Genomic DNA, 13,457 nt, shown 5'->3' with positions numbered 1-13,457 from the left:
TTACGTTCTGTATGACTGGGAGTCGAAGGCGTCTTCTTCCATATCCATGGCTTACAATAAGCGTGCAGCTTTTCTCATGCTAGACAGCTTATAGAGAGGCCTTTCCATTATCACTTTTTGAATCCAGATTGTGGCTTTAGCCACGTTCGAACTTGAATAGGAATGTGCAACGCTTGTGTGCAGTTACCCGCTGATTTGGTCTTCGGCGATGTGTCGCAACATCGCGATGCTAAGGTTATAACGAGCGTGATGTACGAATGATTTCCCAAAACACATATGCTCAGCCTTCTAACACAATATTTACTACTTGAATGAAAGGGTATGCTCACCGCTCTCTGGTCGTTCGATACGTCTAAACCATCTTGCCTATGAGGCATCCTTTGCATCCATATCGTTCATGAGCAGTGGATCGAACACCCCCGTCCGAAAACTTGACATGTTATTGCAACACCCTCTCATGCGCACACTGAACCTTCGAACCGCTGCTAGATGAAGGCTCGTCCTTGTTCGTAGCATGATATGCACACTAGAGTTGGCTCTTTACATGCTACCTGCGTTTATATAGGACCAGTCGGTCAACCCGCCACGATCCATACTTGCTACTTTGCACTGATTACCACCTACAGGCTATTAGACCGGTGTAAGATTATCTCATTTAGCTACGTATGTATGATAAAAGATAAGCACACAAGCTGTGCATCCAACTAGTATATCGTCTACTCAAGTGAAATCAGCTCATGATAACAGCAGTGGTGCCATTTCAGCAAAGTCCAAAATTTTGCTTATCTCGAAGTTCTCCGAATCTCTACATTATTGTCTCGCTGTCGTATCCAAATTGTTGAATGCTCACTCAGAGTCTGACGTTAGCTTACCATTCATGATGCTCAGAATGCTTACCCTAGCGCTCTGGCTCTCTGCTTTCGTCGGCGTTTTGTGGTTCTCTAGTGTATTCAACAACCGTACCTAGAGACAGCAAAACTAGGGATCCACGGCCGACCTTACATACCATGGGATGATGTGCAAAAACATCCGAACGGCAGCAACGGTTACTGTAATCATGGGTCATGTCAATCCCTGGTCGGCACTCACCTTGCCACCACACTCGCAAACCGACGGAAAAACGCGCAAGTGTTTTACAGATTGCATGCGTGATATCGAATGCCGATGACGTTAACATTAGTAGCTCTTTGCCCGTTTCATCGCAATGCAGCAGGCGACTTTTGGACCTCAGCTACCGTTTGCAACCATACTGTCTTCGGCTCCACGTATCCGAAGTTCCTCGATCTCTCCGCAACGGACACTTTAGTTGGTAGTGTGAATGCACTATATAGAGGCAATGCAACGTCGCGGTTCTCATGGGAGATCACCCGTACCAATTAGTACATCACTAGTCCCCAGAACGGCGATGTTCAACACCAATACTGCGCTAATATCCATGTGCGACATATGGGTCCTGGGGGTCCTTCCAAAGTGTTTACCTTGCTGGGCGCGAGCAAGGAGATCAGCGAGAAATCTCCAGATACTCAAAGATGGATATCCGAGCCTGGGTTCGTAGGGTACGCGGGGTTCCAGAACGCCAATGGCGATGAAAAAGACCTCACCTCAGATATGAAGATACAGACGAATGGCGTGGTACCATTGATGGTAGCGCTGGAAGACCAAATGTGAAAGGGAAAACTGCGCAGTATAGGTAGGACCGTTGTCGGGGCGTATCTACAGGATAAGCTACATTGCTTGCTCGTTGATGTAAGGCCCTCCATCCCTTGGGAACCGCAACCATGCGCCACAACCTCTACTAACCAGATTCTATCAGGCCAATGATAATGTCATTACTCCTGAGAACGCACCCGACTTCTCGATTGAGATATCGTGGGGGAAGATAACGCCAGCGACTGCAAGCATGCTACCTAAAGTCCTCGGTAGCGGGTTCAAGCAGTTGCCGCATGCTACGATGGGCGAGGCGGGTGGAGTGAAATGACAATGGCGTTGAAGGCGTACCTTAAAATCCGAGTCAGGATTAGTAATCATCATCAAGTTCGGACGAGGCGTAATAGTGGAAATGTGTTCTTCCTGATTGTGTAGGTTCTTCAAGACCCTGTCCAGGTGTTTTTTTGCCCCAGATGCGCAACACCATGTGCGATCAAGCATTGGCGACGTTCCAAATGCCACGATATACAAGACATTGTAACCGCTCGTCATGAAACCGCACTCTATCGCAAACCCACGATCTAGCAAATTACTGTGCGTTTCAGCACCCCCTTGATTTGGCTCAGGGGTTGCAGTCTCGGTTAAAGCGGCCCTCCACGTCAGCATGCCAAGACAACAAAACGTTCTTCCGCGTGCTTGATTCCACGAGGCGTAAGCTAGTGCGACGCCTCCATGCGGTGATGAATAGTGTTTCCGGGTTGATGATCCGACTACTCGGAGAATACGATTACGGACAGTTATTCGTGATGCCCGTATAGTGGTTCGTGAATGCGGGTTGATTGATGTTGGCATTAAAGTTTGAGAAGAACTGGTCCCAACGGACATTGAGATCTGCCAAGTCTAGCTGTAATGGCTGTGACACAACCCGAGGGGGCGGGGAATTCCAGTTTTAGGGAACCATGGCCAGGAGAGCGCTACGCGATGGAGTTGTAAAAGCCAGAGAAGCAACCTCGGAACCTCCTAGCGCGGAATGCCCGTTTCTCCTCATGCTTCATCTGCCCGGGCACGCGACATGAGCACCAACCTCACGGTGGCTCAAGAGTGATCTCCCTGGTAGAGTCCTGCCATTACATTCAAGCATTTCCTGGGGGGGTTGCCGCGCCCGCAAACCACTGAAGGCGTGGAAAGGGAGAGTGCTAAAGTGACCTTCCCGATAGCCTCTCTTGGCATTATCCCAGTGTCCGCCATCTGCCCAGTGAGCCGCGTCTATCTGCAGGGCGCGCGTTCCTGAAAAGATGTAGCCCACGCCAGCAAGGCCAGGGTCATTAAGCCCATGGACTAACTGCGGCTTACATTTACATCTCTTTTCTGACCTCTGCTCCCCTCTTTGCCGCCGTCGACTTTGGCCTTTTTGCTGCAAGCGATTTCATCATTACGAGCGCCGTTGTTCTTTGCTTTCTTGGAACCCGTCTTTGTCGGAATTCGGCACCATCGGAATACGAAGCCACCTGGGCACTCCATCAGCAAGCCATTCAGCCGTTCGAAGCCACGGCGATGCGCCTGATCACATACTATAGTTCTTAGACCCTCACATTCCTTGAATAGTAGACTTTTCTTTGGCTTTTTGCACACTCCTTGCATACTCGCACAATGCCTCCTCGCGACGCCAACTGGATAGATGTAAGTCGTACCCGCTGCCACAATCACATCTGTGGGACTCGGGGCTGACAGTGTGTCCTATAGGGCCTCCGAGGTATCGCTTCCTTCATGGTGGTATGCGGTCACCTATGTACTGCCTTTGTACCATGGCTACACCAGCCAGCCGCAGACGCCAAAACCGCACCACACCTCTTCCAACTACCCTTCTTCCGTCTCGCCGTCGGAGGCCGTAGCGCCGTAGCCTTATTCTTCCTCGTAACGGGATACGTCAATTCAATTGGGCCCATTAGCAAGTCGCGACAGGGAAATCACGATGCAGCCTTCCACGGCATTGCACGGAGTGCGCTCGCGCGCTCAGGAAGACTGATTCTCCCCACCATGGCTGCGACGATCGTCACCTGGTTCATGGCGAATACGAATGCATACCATATGACCAAGCATGTCGATGCGCAGTGGATACGGCAGGGTTGGCACCGACAGGAGCCTACGCTGTGGATGGCCTTCAAGTCGCTGTTCAGGGCGCAAACGGAGACGTGGACAACTGGCTGGGACGAGTACGATGGCACACAATGGACACTGCATTTGTTCTTGGAAGGCGCGTTTTTGGTCTACACGACCATGCTTGCTACAATTTTGGTCCGACCGAAAGCGCGATTCATCGTGTATGGAGTCATGTACGCCTACTTCTGGCAAGTTGGCAAAGGTGTGTATATCTTCGACGAGTAGAGAAGCCATGCAGTTGCTAACAAGCGCAGACCTTACTGTTGGCTCTATCAAAGGCCTTAATATCGTCACGGGCATGTTCGTAGCCGAGTTACACAACCACTACAAAGACGCCGCCACCTCTATCCTACCCGCCCCCATCCCCGTACTCATGATAATCTGCGGCATGTTTATGGCCGGGTTTCCCCAGGACTCTGCCAACAACACCCGCTGGTCCCACACAATGGCAACAATCATGCACAGCCTGACAGCCGAAAAGACGGATATCCGACGATACTGGGACCACCTCGGCGCTGCATTCGTCCTCCTCGGAATCTTCTTCTCGCGAAACGCCCGCAAACTCCTCACATCACCCGTCTTCAACTTCCTCGGTCGCGTCAGTTTCCCCGTATACTTGCTGCACAACACTTTCATCAAGTCTGTGCTTACCTGGATGATCTACCTACCCTCCGCAATGAACCCGCCCAAGAACGAAAAGGGAGAGCAACAGGATCTCCAGCGTGGGTCAACGACACATATTCTTATCGCGATTGCGTGTTTCTACTATATCCTTTACCGGAGTGCAGCACTCTGGGTTAAGCACATTGATCCGATATTCGCGAACATGGTCAATGCGGCCACAAAATGGGCGTACGGAGAGCCACAACAGAAAGAGAGTCGACCGATACTCGGGAGCGGGAACGGACCGGCTGATAAGGGCGTGCTTCCTTCATAAGCAGACACCCTGCTCTTCTTTTCACTCCATTCTTGTTGATTACTTTCGGAGAGCTGGAGCTTCTCCTATCATTATCTGGTTTTTAGTTACATGCATCTCATATGTTATCAAACGCATCTTCTGTTGTGTATGTTCTGTCTTGAGCGAGCGAACGACCATGGTGCTTGGACTTGGACGTTTTTTGGAGTATACAAGGTGACATGTATGTCCTGTGAGAACTTTTGTAAAGAGTCGAGGATTAAAGATAAATACTTTCGTAGATGAAATGAACACCTGAAATCTCATTTTTGGACTCGACATACCGCTCGAGTCTTCTTTTCGAGTCACGCAAAATTGTGGTATCCCCCGCATGTCTATTATCTCAGCCTATTCGAATCGTAAGAGAGACCCATGTCATCGCCAACCCACCCACAAGGTCTCCGGTAGCCGCCTGCGAGGGATCCCTCATTATCGCAACATGTGGGCTTTGTTATAGGGTAATATCTGCAATATCTTTCATCGCATGTTGACCGGCGCTGAGCTCTCACTCCATAAATACAGCACTTATGCTTCCGACATCATGGTACTCGCGGATGCTGTATTCCCTGACAAAAGCCGGCAGACTAGGACATAGGAACGCGGGCCAGCTTTATACAGACCCAAGATTGACCGGCGACTTCAAAAATAACCCTATCATAGACCTGACAGAACACCGCCACAAGCGAAAGTACGAGGGCGCCCCATTTTTCGAATCCAAGGCGGTTTTGGTGCCATGAAAGAGTAACTCTGCGCTTTTGGTATCCCACGTCGCCTTGAGAGTGATCTGAGGAAGAAGTAGAGGAGGGCTAGAGACGAGGTTTATGTATGATTGGTGGTTGGCGCTAATACATTTTCGTATTGGCACCGAAGAGGTCGGATGGCGCAAGGTGTGCTTCAACCCTTGGTAGGCATACTTTGAGCGGAGAGGCGTGGTGTTTGATAACGACAAGAGATATACAGAGTGTTGGTAAAGGTGCGGGTAGTTTGAGATAGTAAATACATTAGTCTATCTACTCTGCTGTTGTCTTGCTCACATTATGTAGATGTCTCTTAAGCACCTTCCCAGAAAACATTACTTGTAACGATTTCGAGCTGTATGCGTTAGATTTCATCCATACCATTATTCTAGAAGTCGCGCCATTGCGCTAAGAAGGTCTTGAAGTAGGCCAGATAAACGACCCATGGGCGCTTAACTACCTGGAAAGCCATGTGTGGCGTGGAAACAGGACCATGGCACGGGATTGCGGCGTGGTAGTTGAACTGTATATATAGGCCATGTTAACTGTGCCTCCTCAGGGCGAGCAAAGAACACGATCACAAAACAGACCAACAACAAGGTTTTCCCCTGCATGAACTGTTTTGCGATGGGTCCGATAGAGTCAGAGTAAGATGTCAAAGAGGCATTGTCTAGATGAGGGCCTGAAAGGGCTGTGCATTGCTTCAACACCAACAACTGATTTCGAGTTGGGGGAATCGATGCTCACCGGCGGTCTGTGAGGAGCGAGAAAACGACAACACAGAGTACGCGGGGTTGATTAGTGGCTGCCAGCGACATGAAGGCGCAGCGAAATAACTCACGAGCGATATGTTGACCGGTCCGGACCTGAGTACGATGTACGAAATGCGAAGAGAAGATGCGGCGCCGAGGATGCAGTACCGCCGTGGCGTTCCGCTAATACACATGACAGCTGGGCGACTTACATAACGAAACCACACAAAAGACAGTAGAAACTGTGCCGTGAAGAACAATAGCCTCCATCAACTTGACTGCGATAGCTCACGATGTTGTTTCTGTGCCATCGCGCTTACACGTCGGAAATAACTTTGAGAAGTAGCTTAGAACTCACCAGCCTCGTTAAGGCCCTCTCCAGCCCACTTTGGCCATATCCGCAGCCGAGCATTCGCCACGAAAACCCACCTACAGGGCTGAATCCAATCCAATCCAATCCCCGGGGGTGGCACATGTTGCCCGATCCATGGGGCGCGTGATATTTATTGCCGAGATGGCTGAATTGGTGGGCTTAACCAACGGCCAATTCGCTGACGTCGGACATGTTTGAGCGTGCGCTCTGTATGGTCCATTTGACAATATCGAGTGTGCCTTGAGGGTGATTTGCACGTCACGAGTAGACCGGTAGGGTGTGCACTGGGCTTGGGTCCCGACTTAGCCGAGTGCGGGAGGCCTTGACATGGTGTTGTGTGTGACGTGAGTTCTCGAATGATTCTGCGCGTCAAACCTCCAAAAATGCGCGTTGGGAATGTATGTGGTTGTTTAATGTGAAACTATCTGTTCGCTCGACATGGGAGAGCCTGGTAAATCTTGTATCCGGTAATAGTGTAACGCGCATTCCTCATTATCAGCAGCATGTTGCCTTTCTGTTGCTTGCGGTGGTATGATTGATCGGAAGCGTGGCACAGCCCCAAGAAGTGGCCACACAACTAGCGCAACACCAGAGCAAGGGCCAGGGATCGAGCTAAGCTAGCTTCCCCGCTCAGAAGTGCATGCTCCTGTGAATGTGCAGTTGCCTGGGTGCATATAAGCCAACTACACCCCGAAGCCTGTAAACAATGTCACACACGCATCCTTCTACTATCGCCGAGTCCACATCTTCTTCTTCGAGGCCTATTCTACACGATAACAGTATTCCCAACGATCAACATACTACCGCGACTATGAGCGACATCAACGGTAAGGCACCTATCAATGGCGGTAGCAATGGAGCACCCCGTCTTGAGGAGCCGATCATCAAGGTTCAGCCTCCGAGACGAGAGGACCTTCAGCCTAGCTACGCGAGGGTTATCCAGCCTGATGATGCTGATGCTGATACGAACGGATGGTACGGTGGTATGGTAAGTTGGCCCCACCCATGTATCTTATGCACTATTCTCACATACATCTAGATCAACACTCTAGGTGGATGTATTGGTACACTCGGTGCCATTCCGTGCTGCATCGTCTGCCCAAACCCCTACAAGCCAGTCAACCAAGGAAACGTTGGTCTCGTGACCAAGTTCGGTCGATTTGCCCGCGCCGTCGACCCCGGTCTCGTCTACGTGAACCCACTATCTGAGCAACTTGTTCAAGTCGACATCAAGATCCAGATTGTTGAAGTCCCCAAGCAAGTCTGCATGACCAAAGACAACGTCTCCCTCCAATTGACATCTGTCATCTACTACCGCATCACTTCGCCGCACAAAGCCGCTTTCTCCATTTCCAACATCCGTCAGGCTCTCGTTGAGCGTACGCAGACGACTCTTCGCCATGTCGTTGGTGCTCGTGTGCTCCAGGATGTGATTGAGCGTCGTGAGGAGATTGCGCAGTCGATCCGCGAGATCATCGAGGAAACCGCCCTCGGATGGGGTGTCGAGGTCGAGTCCATGCTCGTCAAGGACATCATCTTTAGCCAGGATCTTCAGGATTCGCTCTCCATGGCTGCGCAGAGCAAGCGTACCGGCGAAGCCAAGGTTATTGCTGCGCGTGCCGAGGTTGAGGCCGCGAAACTGATGCGTCAAGCTGCCGACAGTAAGTTTGCCCTGTTCAAATTATATATCTGACATCTACTGACTTCCATCTAGTTCTATCATCCGCGCCGGCTATGCAGATCAGATACCTCGAAGCCATGCAAGCCATGGCCAAATCCGCAAACTCCAAGGTCATCTTTTTGCCTGCCCAAAACCAGACTGTACAGAGCGCACTCGCCCAAGCCGACTCCGTCGGCGAAGGGCCCAGTTCCCACGGCGCCAACCCAATGGGTGTCCAGAGTTCCGCAGCCCAGGAGTACGGTGGCAACAGCCATGGCTTCCAGAGTGCTATCAACTCGCATGTTATTGAAAACATGTAAAGGAATGGCTTGGACACTGGGCTCTGAGCTACTTTCCAGGTGGTCATTGGTGGACCTGAGATGTCCTTGAGACATTTCCGAGCCTCAACCACTTACGCTATATGGAACCTGGGATATGATCAGTTCGCCATGTATCTTGCACGAACCTTTTCCATGATGCGGCGAAAATCTTTAGGCTCCCGTATCAGGAGATGTGGCTTTACTGTTACTTTTTTTGTACCCGTATTATCCTTTTCATTTCTTTGGTAAACGGCTACTATGGATGGGACAACGGGCAAGGCTAGACTGACATGATGGAGTTTCTTTGCTTTCTGCGGTTGTTTTGATACCCTCACCCCGGCAGTTGGTACTATCGGCTCACTCGCTTCTTGTTCTGATAGACAGTTTTTACGATAATGATAATGCCAGTTTATAAATATGGATGTATACAAGTACAAGTTGCCAGTGACAAGACATGTGGAATCCTCATGTCTTTATGCAATACAATTGCCAGGTATATCTTATACACCTTGAAGTCTAATGAATGCTAAATACGCAATACCAAACTCCATCCCATATGCACACTAACCCGTAATATGCAATATCGTACAACCAACACCTCCTCACCCACATCATCAACCCTCCTTTCCAGCTCCTGACCCCGTCTTACTTCAAAATAGACGCCCCCCTCCTATCCTTCTTCAACGGACTAAACGTAAAAGCCTCCTCACTCATCATATTGAACCCCCCACTAATCGGTCTCGCCTGCTTCCCTACACCACTCTTACTCAACGCCCTCGCCGCAAACAACCCTTTACTAAGCCCCACGGGTTTCAAGCTCGGGACACCAGCATCGTCCTCCGCATCCTCCGCATCGAACAACGTCTTTCCTGCACTAGCACCAAGTTTCCTCTTCTTCTTCTTTTCAGCAGCGGGTTCCTCGGTGAAAGTAGCAAAGGACATGAGGGATTTACGGGGTTTCATTTTGGAGGACTTTTTCGATGGCCCATCGGAATCCTTGGTCGGGACAGAAACAGGGTGTGCGTTCTCGGATTCGTCTCCTTTTGAGGATGTGTTGTGCGAAAGTTCGGAAGTTTCTTCAGACACCATTTCGAGGGCTGGGATAGCGGCGTTCTTCTTGCGGGGTTTTGCGTTTGCCTTGCTGGATGCTGATGGTGCTAGGGCTTTGACTTTTGGTAGAGCAGCGGTCTTCTTCGGGGCTTTCTTGGGGGGCGCAGTTGGGGTGGCTTGCTCTTGGATAGCTTCTTCATCGACCTGTTGCTCGGCTTCTTCATCTTCGTCTTCTTCCACGATGGGACTTCCGAGTGCTATACTGGAGGTCTTGTTGAGGAACGGTGTTAGAGAAAAGGTAGATGTGTCACCAACAGCTGTGACAGAAGTGGCGCGCTTCGCCTTCTTCGCAGGGAAGCCGTCTCCAGGTGTACCCAACATAGTCTCTGGCTCAGCAGTAGCAGCCATGCGTTTTCGCGCATTCTTTGCGGCGGGCTTGGCAGACACAGCTGCGATACTCTTAGCAGGTGGTGCAGTCTGTGCCCTGTCTGCCCTTTCAAGCTCTGCCTCCTTCTCCTTGAGCTTCTCCTTTGTTGTTCGTAGCTTCTCGCGGAAGGCACTCAGTTTGTCGTCGAGGACAGCGTTCCGACCCTGGAGCTCGGCCAAAGTCTTGATGTATTCTTTCTCCTGCTTCTTGCGCTCACGCTTCTCCTCCTCTAGCTCTTTCCTTGCGGCTTCGGCTTGATCATCTGGTTGTTGCGAACCCTTCTTCGACGCCTTGTCTGCCTTTTGACGCTCGCGCTTCTCTTGCTCAAGTTCTTGACGAAGTTGCTCAATCTCTGCATCGCGTGTGGCGGTATCTTTGCTGGCCTTTTCTGCCTGTAAGCGGGCAGCCTTCTCTTGTTGCAACTCCTCGCGAAGTTGTTCAATCGCGGCCTCATGAGCCTCACTACGCTTGCTAGCCTTGCTGGCCTCTTTCTTGGACAGGCTCTCGACTTTGGCCTGCAGACTTTCGGTGGCCTGTTGTTGCGACTCCAGATCGGCCTGTACCTTCTCCATAGCCTTCTCCGCCTTTGTAAGCCCAGCTTCAGCCTTCATCCGGTCCTTCTTCTCCGTTGCAAGCTCATTGCGCACCTCCTCTAGCTCGTTGCGAAGGTCCTCGTCTTGTTCCATCTTCTTTCCCTGTTTCGCGATTGTACGGGCGGAGGTTCGCTTCTCGTTCTCGAGTTCGACTTGGAGCGTCGTCATCTGGCGTTGTAACGCGAGCTTCTCAGCGAGTAGACCCGTATTCGCTTCGACCTGGGCGCGTAGGTGTTCAACCTCTGGGCGTAATGATGAGATTTCGCGGGAGAGGGCGAGTTTGTCCGAGAGGATCTTGTTGGAGTCGGATGTGACGTTTTCCATAGCCTTGAGTTCGGCCTATTGAGTTGTAAGCAAGTAGTGCATTGATCGACAAACTGGGCGTGCTTACCTTGAGATTCGCGACTTCCCGTGCCTGAGTGCGGATGGTGTTTTGTGCCGCCTCTGCCTCTGCCCGTTGCTCGTCCAACTGCGCAAGGGCCTCTTCGAGTGAGGCCTCTAGTTCGTCGGAGCGTGCCTGCTCGTCTTCCAGTTGTTCGTGGAGGTCGCTGTTGTCGTCCTGCAGGAGACACTGGGCGACTCGCAACTTCCGGATTTCTTCGTCCTTGACTACCGCTTCGACTGAATGCTTACTCCGTTCGAGACTGAGTTCGAGAGTCGCGTTCCGTAGCGAGTTTTGGAGCTGGAAGGACACGAAGGGTTAGTGGAAGATCTAAGGATATACCAGCCGAACAGGGTCCAGCAGTCTTTCACTTACGTCTTTCATCTCGTAGTTGGTATCTATATCCACCTCCATAGTCGCGACCATGGTGCAATATCTGCTCAATGATGTGCGAGTATAACTGTAGGTGTAGATGTAGGATCGGATGTGGTGGGGCTTTAGGTGGACGCGACTTGGTAAACAAACAGAGCGCTGACAACTGTATGGAGCCAACAAGACAGCACAGTGAAAGAATGACCACGGAAGTAACCAAAATGAATATGATGGATACCGTTCAACAAGTCAATCGCTTGTTGGCAGGCAATGACTTCAGTGAAGTTTACAACCCAAAGTGCTGCCTTTGCCTCGCCCATGTCGCGACACCCCTGCCAGCCTTGGCGCCATTACGCACGCCGCCGCATCTCCGTCCCGAGCTCTCAAGGCCACGTTCCCAAGCTTTCGAGCTTCCGTCCAACCCACCAATTCTCCGCAACCCCAACAATCCACCCGCTCAAACGACACAATGCGGTGGTTGAACCTCCTAACAGCCTCGCTGCTGCCCTTCACAGCTCTAGCAGCCAAGAAACCAACCGGCGACCGCTTCGATGACGCCCGCGCCAAATCGCTTTCCACCAGTAAACCGCTCAAGCTCGACGACCCAAGCTATGCGCAGTTGACCAAGTCTCCGCGCGACTATGGCGTTGCTGTACTGCTGACGGCGTTGGAGCCACGATTCGGCTGTATGCTTTGCCGGGATTTCCAGCCTGAGTGGGAGTTACTGGGCAAGAGTTGGATGAAAGGTGATAAGGATGCGAAGACAAGACTTGTATTCGGTACATTGGATTTTGTGGATGGAAAGAACGTCTTCCAGTCGGTACGATAACCTTTATTACCTTGTGTCATCGCCTCGAAATTGGAAGAACTAACAATCCCTAGATGATGCTACAAACCGCCCCCGTCCTCCTCTACTTCAACCCCACCACCGGCCCTCACGCAAAACCCGACGCCTCACCCGTCCGCTTCGACTTCACCGCGGGCCCCCAGACTGCCGAACAAATTCACGCCTGGATCTCCCGTCAGGTCCCCGCCGACATCCCCAAACCCTCCGTCTCGCGCCCCATCAACTGGGTCAAGATCATCACCGTAACCACTATTGTCCTCGGAGGCATCACCGCCATCTCCGTCGCATGGCCCTACTTTGTCCCCCTGCTACAAAACCGTAATCTCTGGGCCGCCATCTCCCTCATCGCCGTTCTGCTCTTCACGTCCGGCCACATGTTCAACCACATCCGCAAGACACCGTATGTTGTCGGTGATGGCAAGGGCGGTATGAGCTATTTCGCTGGTGGCTTCAGCAACCAGTATGGTCTGGAGTCGCAGATTGTAGCTGCCATCTACGGTGTCCTCGCCTTCGCTGCTATTTCCCTTGCTATCAAGGTCCCCAGGATCAAGGATCCGCGTGCCCAGTCTTTTGCCGTGTTCCTGTGGACCGGTGTGCTGTTTGGCATGTACAGTTTCTTGCTTAGTGTCTTCCGCATCAAGAACGGTGGGTACCCGTTCTACCTCCCTCCTTTCTAGATGAAGAATTGTCCGAAGAAGAAGAAGGAAGTTGCAAGGACCTCTCGATCCATCAGCGAAAGATGAAGATGGAATCTTATTTGAAAGACCCTACCAATTTTATTGGGAAGACGGGGATTATTTCAACATTTGACAAAAAGTTTCGAACTTGCAGCGAAGAGCTCGGATGTATACTTTGTATGATAACAATAAAGCTGTCAAAGCGGGCGTTTATGAAGTAGATGTCAATTTAAACGTCAATATCATATATCCCACATATCTGTACTTGACTGTCGTTGGAGGAGGAAGTTATGTACTATCTCTGGTGCCGTTGTGAAGGCCGGGTCAAGTCATGGTATCCTGCAGCACAAGCTGCAAGCAATGGATAATATATAAGAAATCTATGTGGGGGACAAGAATATACGTCATCATAATAGTATTTTTAGGATATGTAGTTATAGTATAGCAGAATATACGTTTATTACCGCGCCATCTGAACACTCATCTACGCTAAAGATTGCAGTGC

At 50.9% G+C, this 13,457-nt stretch overlaps 4 protein-coding genes across 4 annotated transcripts; 3 read left to right on the top strand and 1 right to left on the bottom strand.

Annotated features, from left to right (window-relative positions):
- Window positions 1-3,297: 3,297 nt before the first annotated feature.
- ALTATR162_LOCUS11593 (uncharacterized protein) lies at window positions 3,298-4,744 on the top strand (the record flags this gene model as incomplete). The annotated part of the gene is made up of 3 exons (XM_043319235.1): window positions 3,298-3,327; window positions 3,391-4,009; window positions 4,062-4,744. 3 exons carry the CDS (start codon window positions 3,298-3,300, stop codon window positions 4,742-4,744), a joined length of 1,332 nt encoding a protein of 443 aa, XP_043175170.1.
- Window positions 4,745-7,435: 2,691 nt separating this feature from the next.
- Window positions 7,436-8,604, top strand: ALTATR162_LOCUS11592 (uncharacterized protein; the record flags this gene model as incomplete). The annotated part of the gene is made up of 3 exons (XM_043319234.1): window positions 7,436-7,612; window positions 7,664-8,285; window positions 8,339-8,604. The coding sequence occupies 3 exons, from the start codon at window positions 7,436-7,438 to the stop codon at window positions 8,602-8,604; spliced, it is 1,065 nt and encodes a 354-aa protein (XP_043175169.1).
- A 645-nt stretch (window positions 8,605-9,249) lies between these two features.
- On the bottom strand, window positions 9,250-11,482 carry ALTATR162_LOCUS11591 (uncharacterized protein; the record flags this gene model as incomplete). The annotated part of the gene is made up of 3 exons (XM_043319233.1): window positions 9,250-11,013; window positions 11,066-11,356; window positions 11,432-11,482. The coding sequence occupies 3 exons, from the start codon at window positions 11,480-11,482 to the stop codon at window positions 9,250-9,252; spliced, it is 2,106 nt and encodes a 701-aa protein (XP_043175168.1).
- A 415-nt stretch (window positions 11,483-11,897) lies between these two features.
- ALTATR162_LOCUS11590 (uncharacterized protein) lies at window positions 11,898-12,952 on the top strand (the record flags this gene model as incomplete). Its single annotated transcript, XM_043319232.1, has 2 exons — window positions 11,898-12,248; window positions 12,311-12,952. The coding sequence occupies 2 exons, from the start codon at window positions 11,898-11,900 to the stop codon at window positions 12,950-12,952; spliced, it is 993 nt and encodes a 330-aa protein (XP_043175167.1).
- Between the last annotated feature and the right edge of the window lie 505 nt (window positions 12,953-13,457).

This window comes from Alternaria atra (assembly GCF_907166805.1).
Source record: "Alternaria atra isolate CS162 genome assembly, contig: 35, whole genome shotgun sequence".
Taxonomy (NCBI): domain Eukaryota; kingdom Fungi; phylum Ascomycota; class Dothideomycetes; order Pleosporales; family Pleosporaceae; genus Alternaria; species Alternaria atra.
This window is presented reverse-complemented; position numbering and strand designations above follow the sequence as displayed.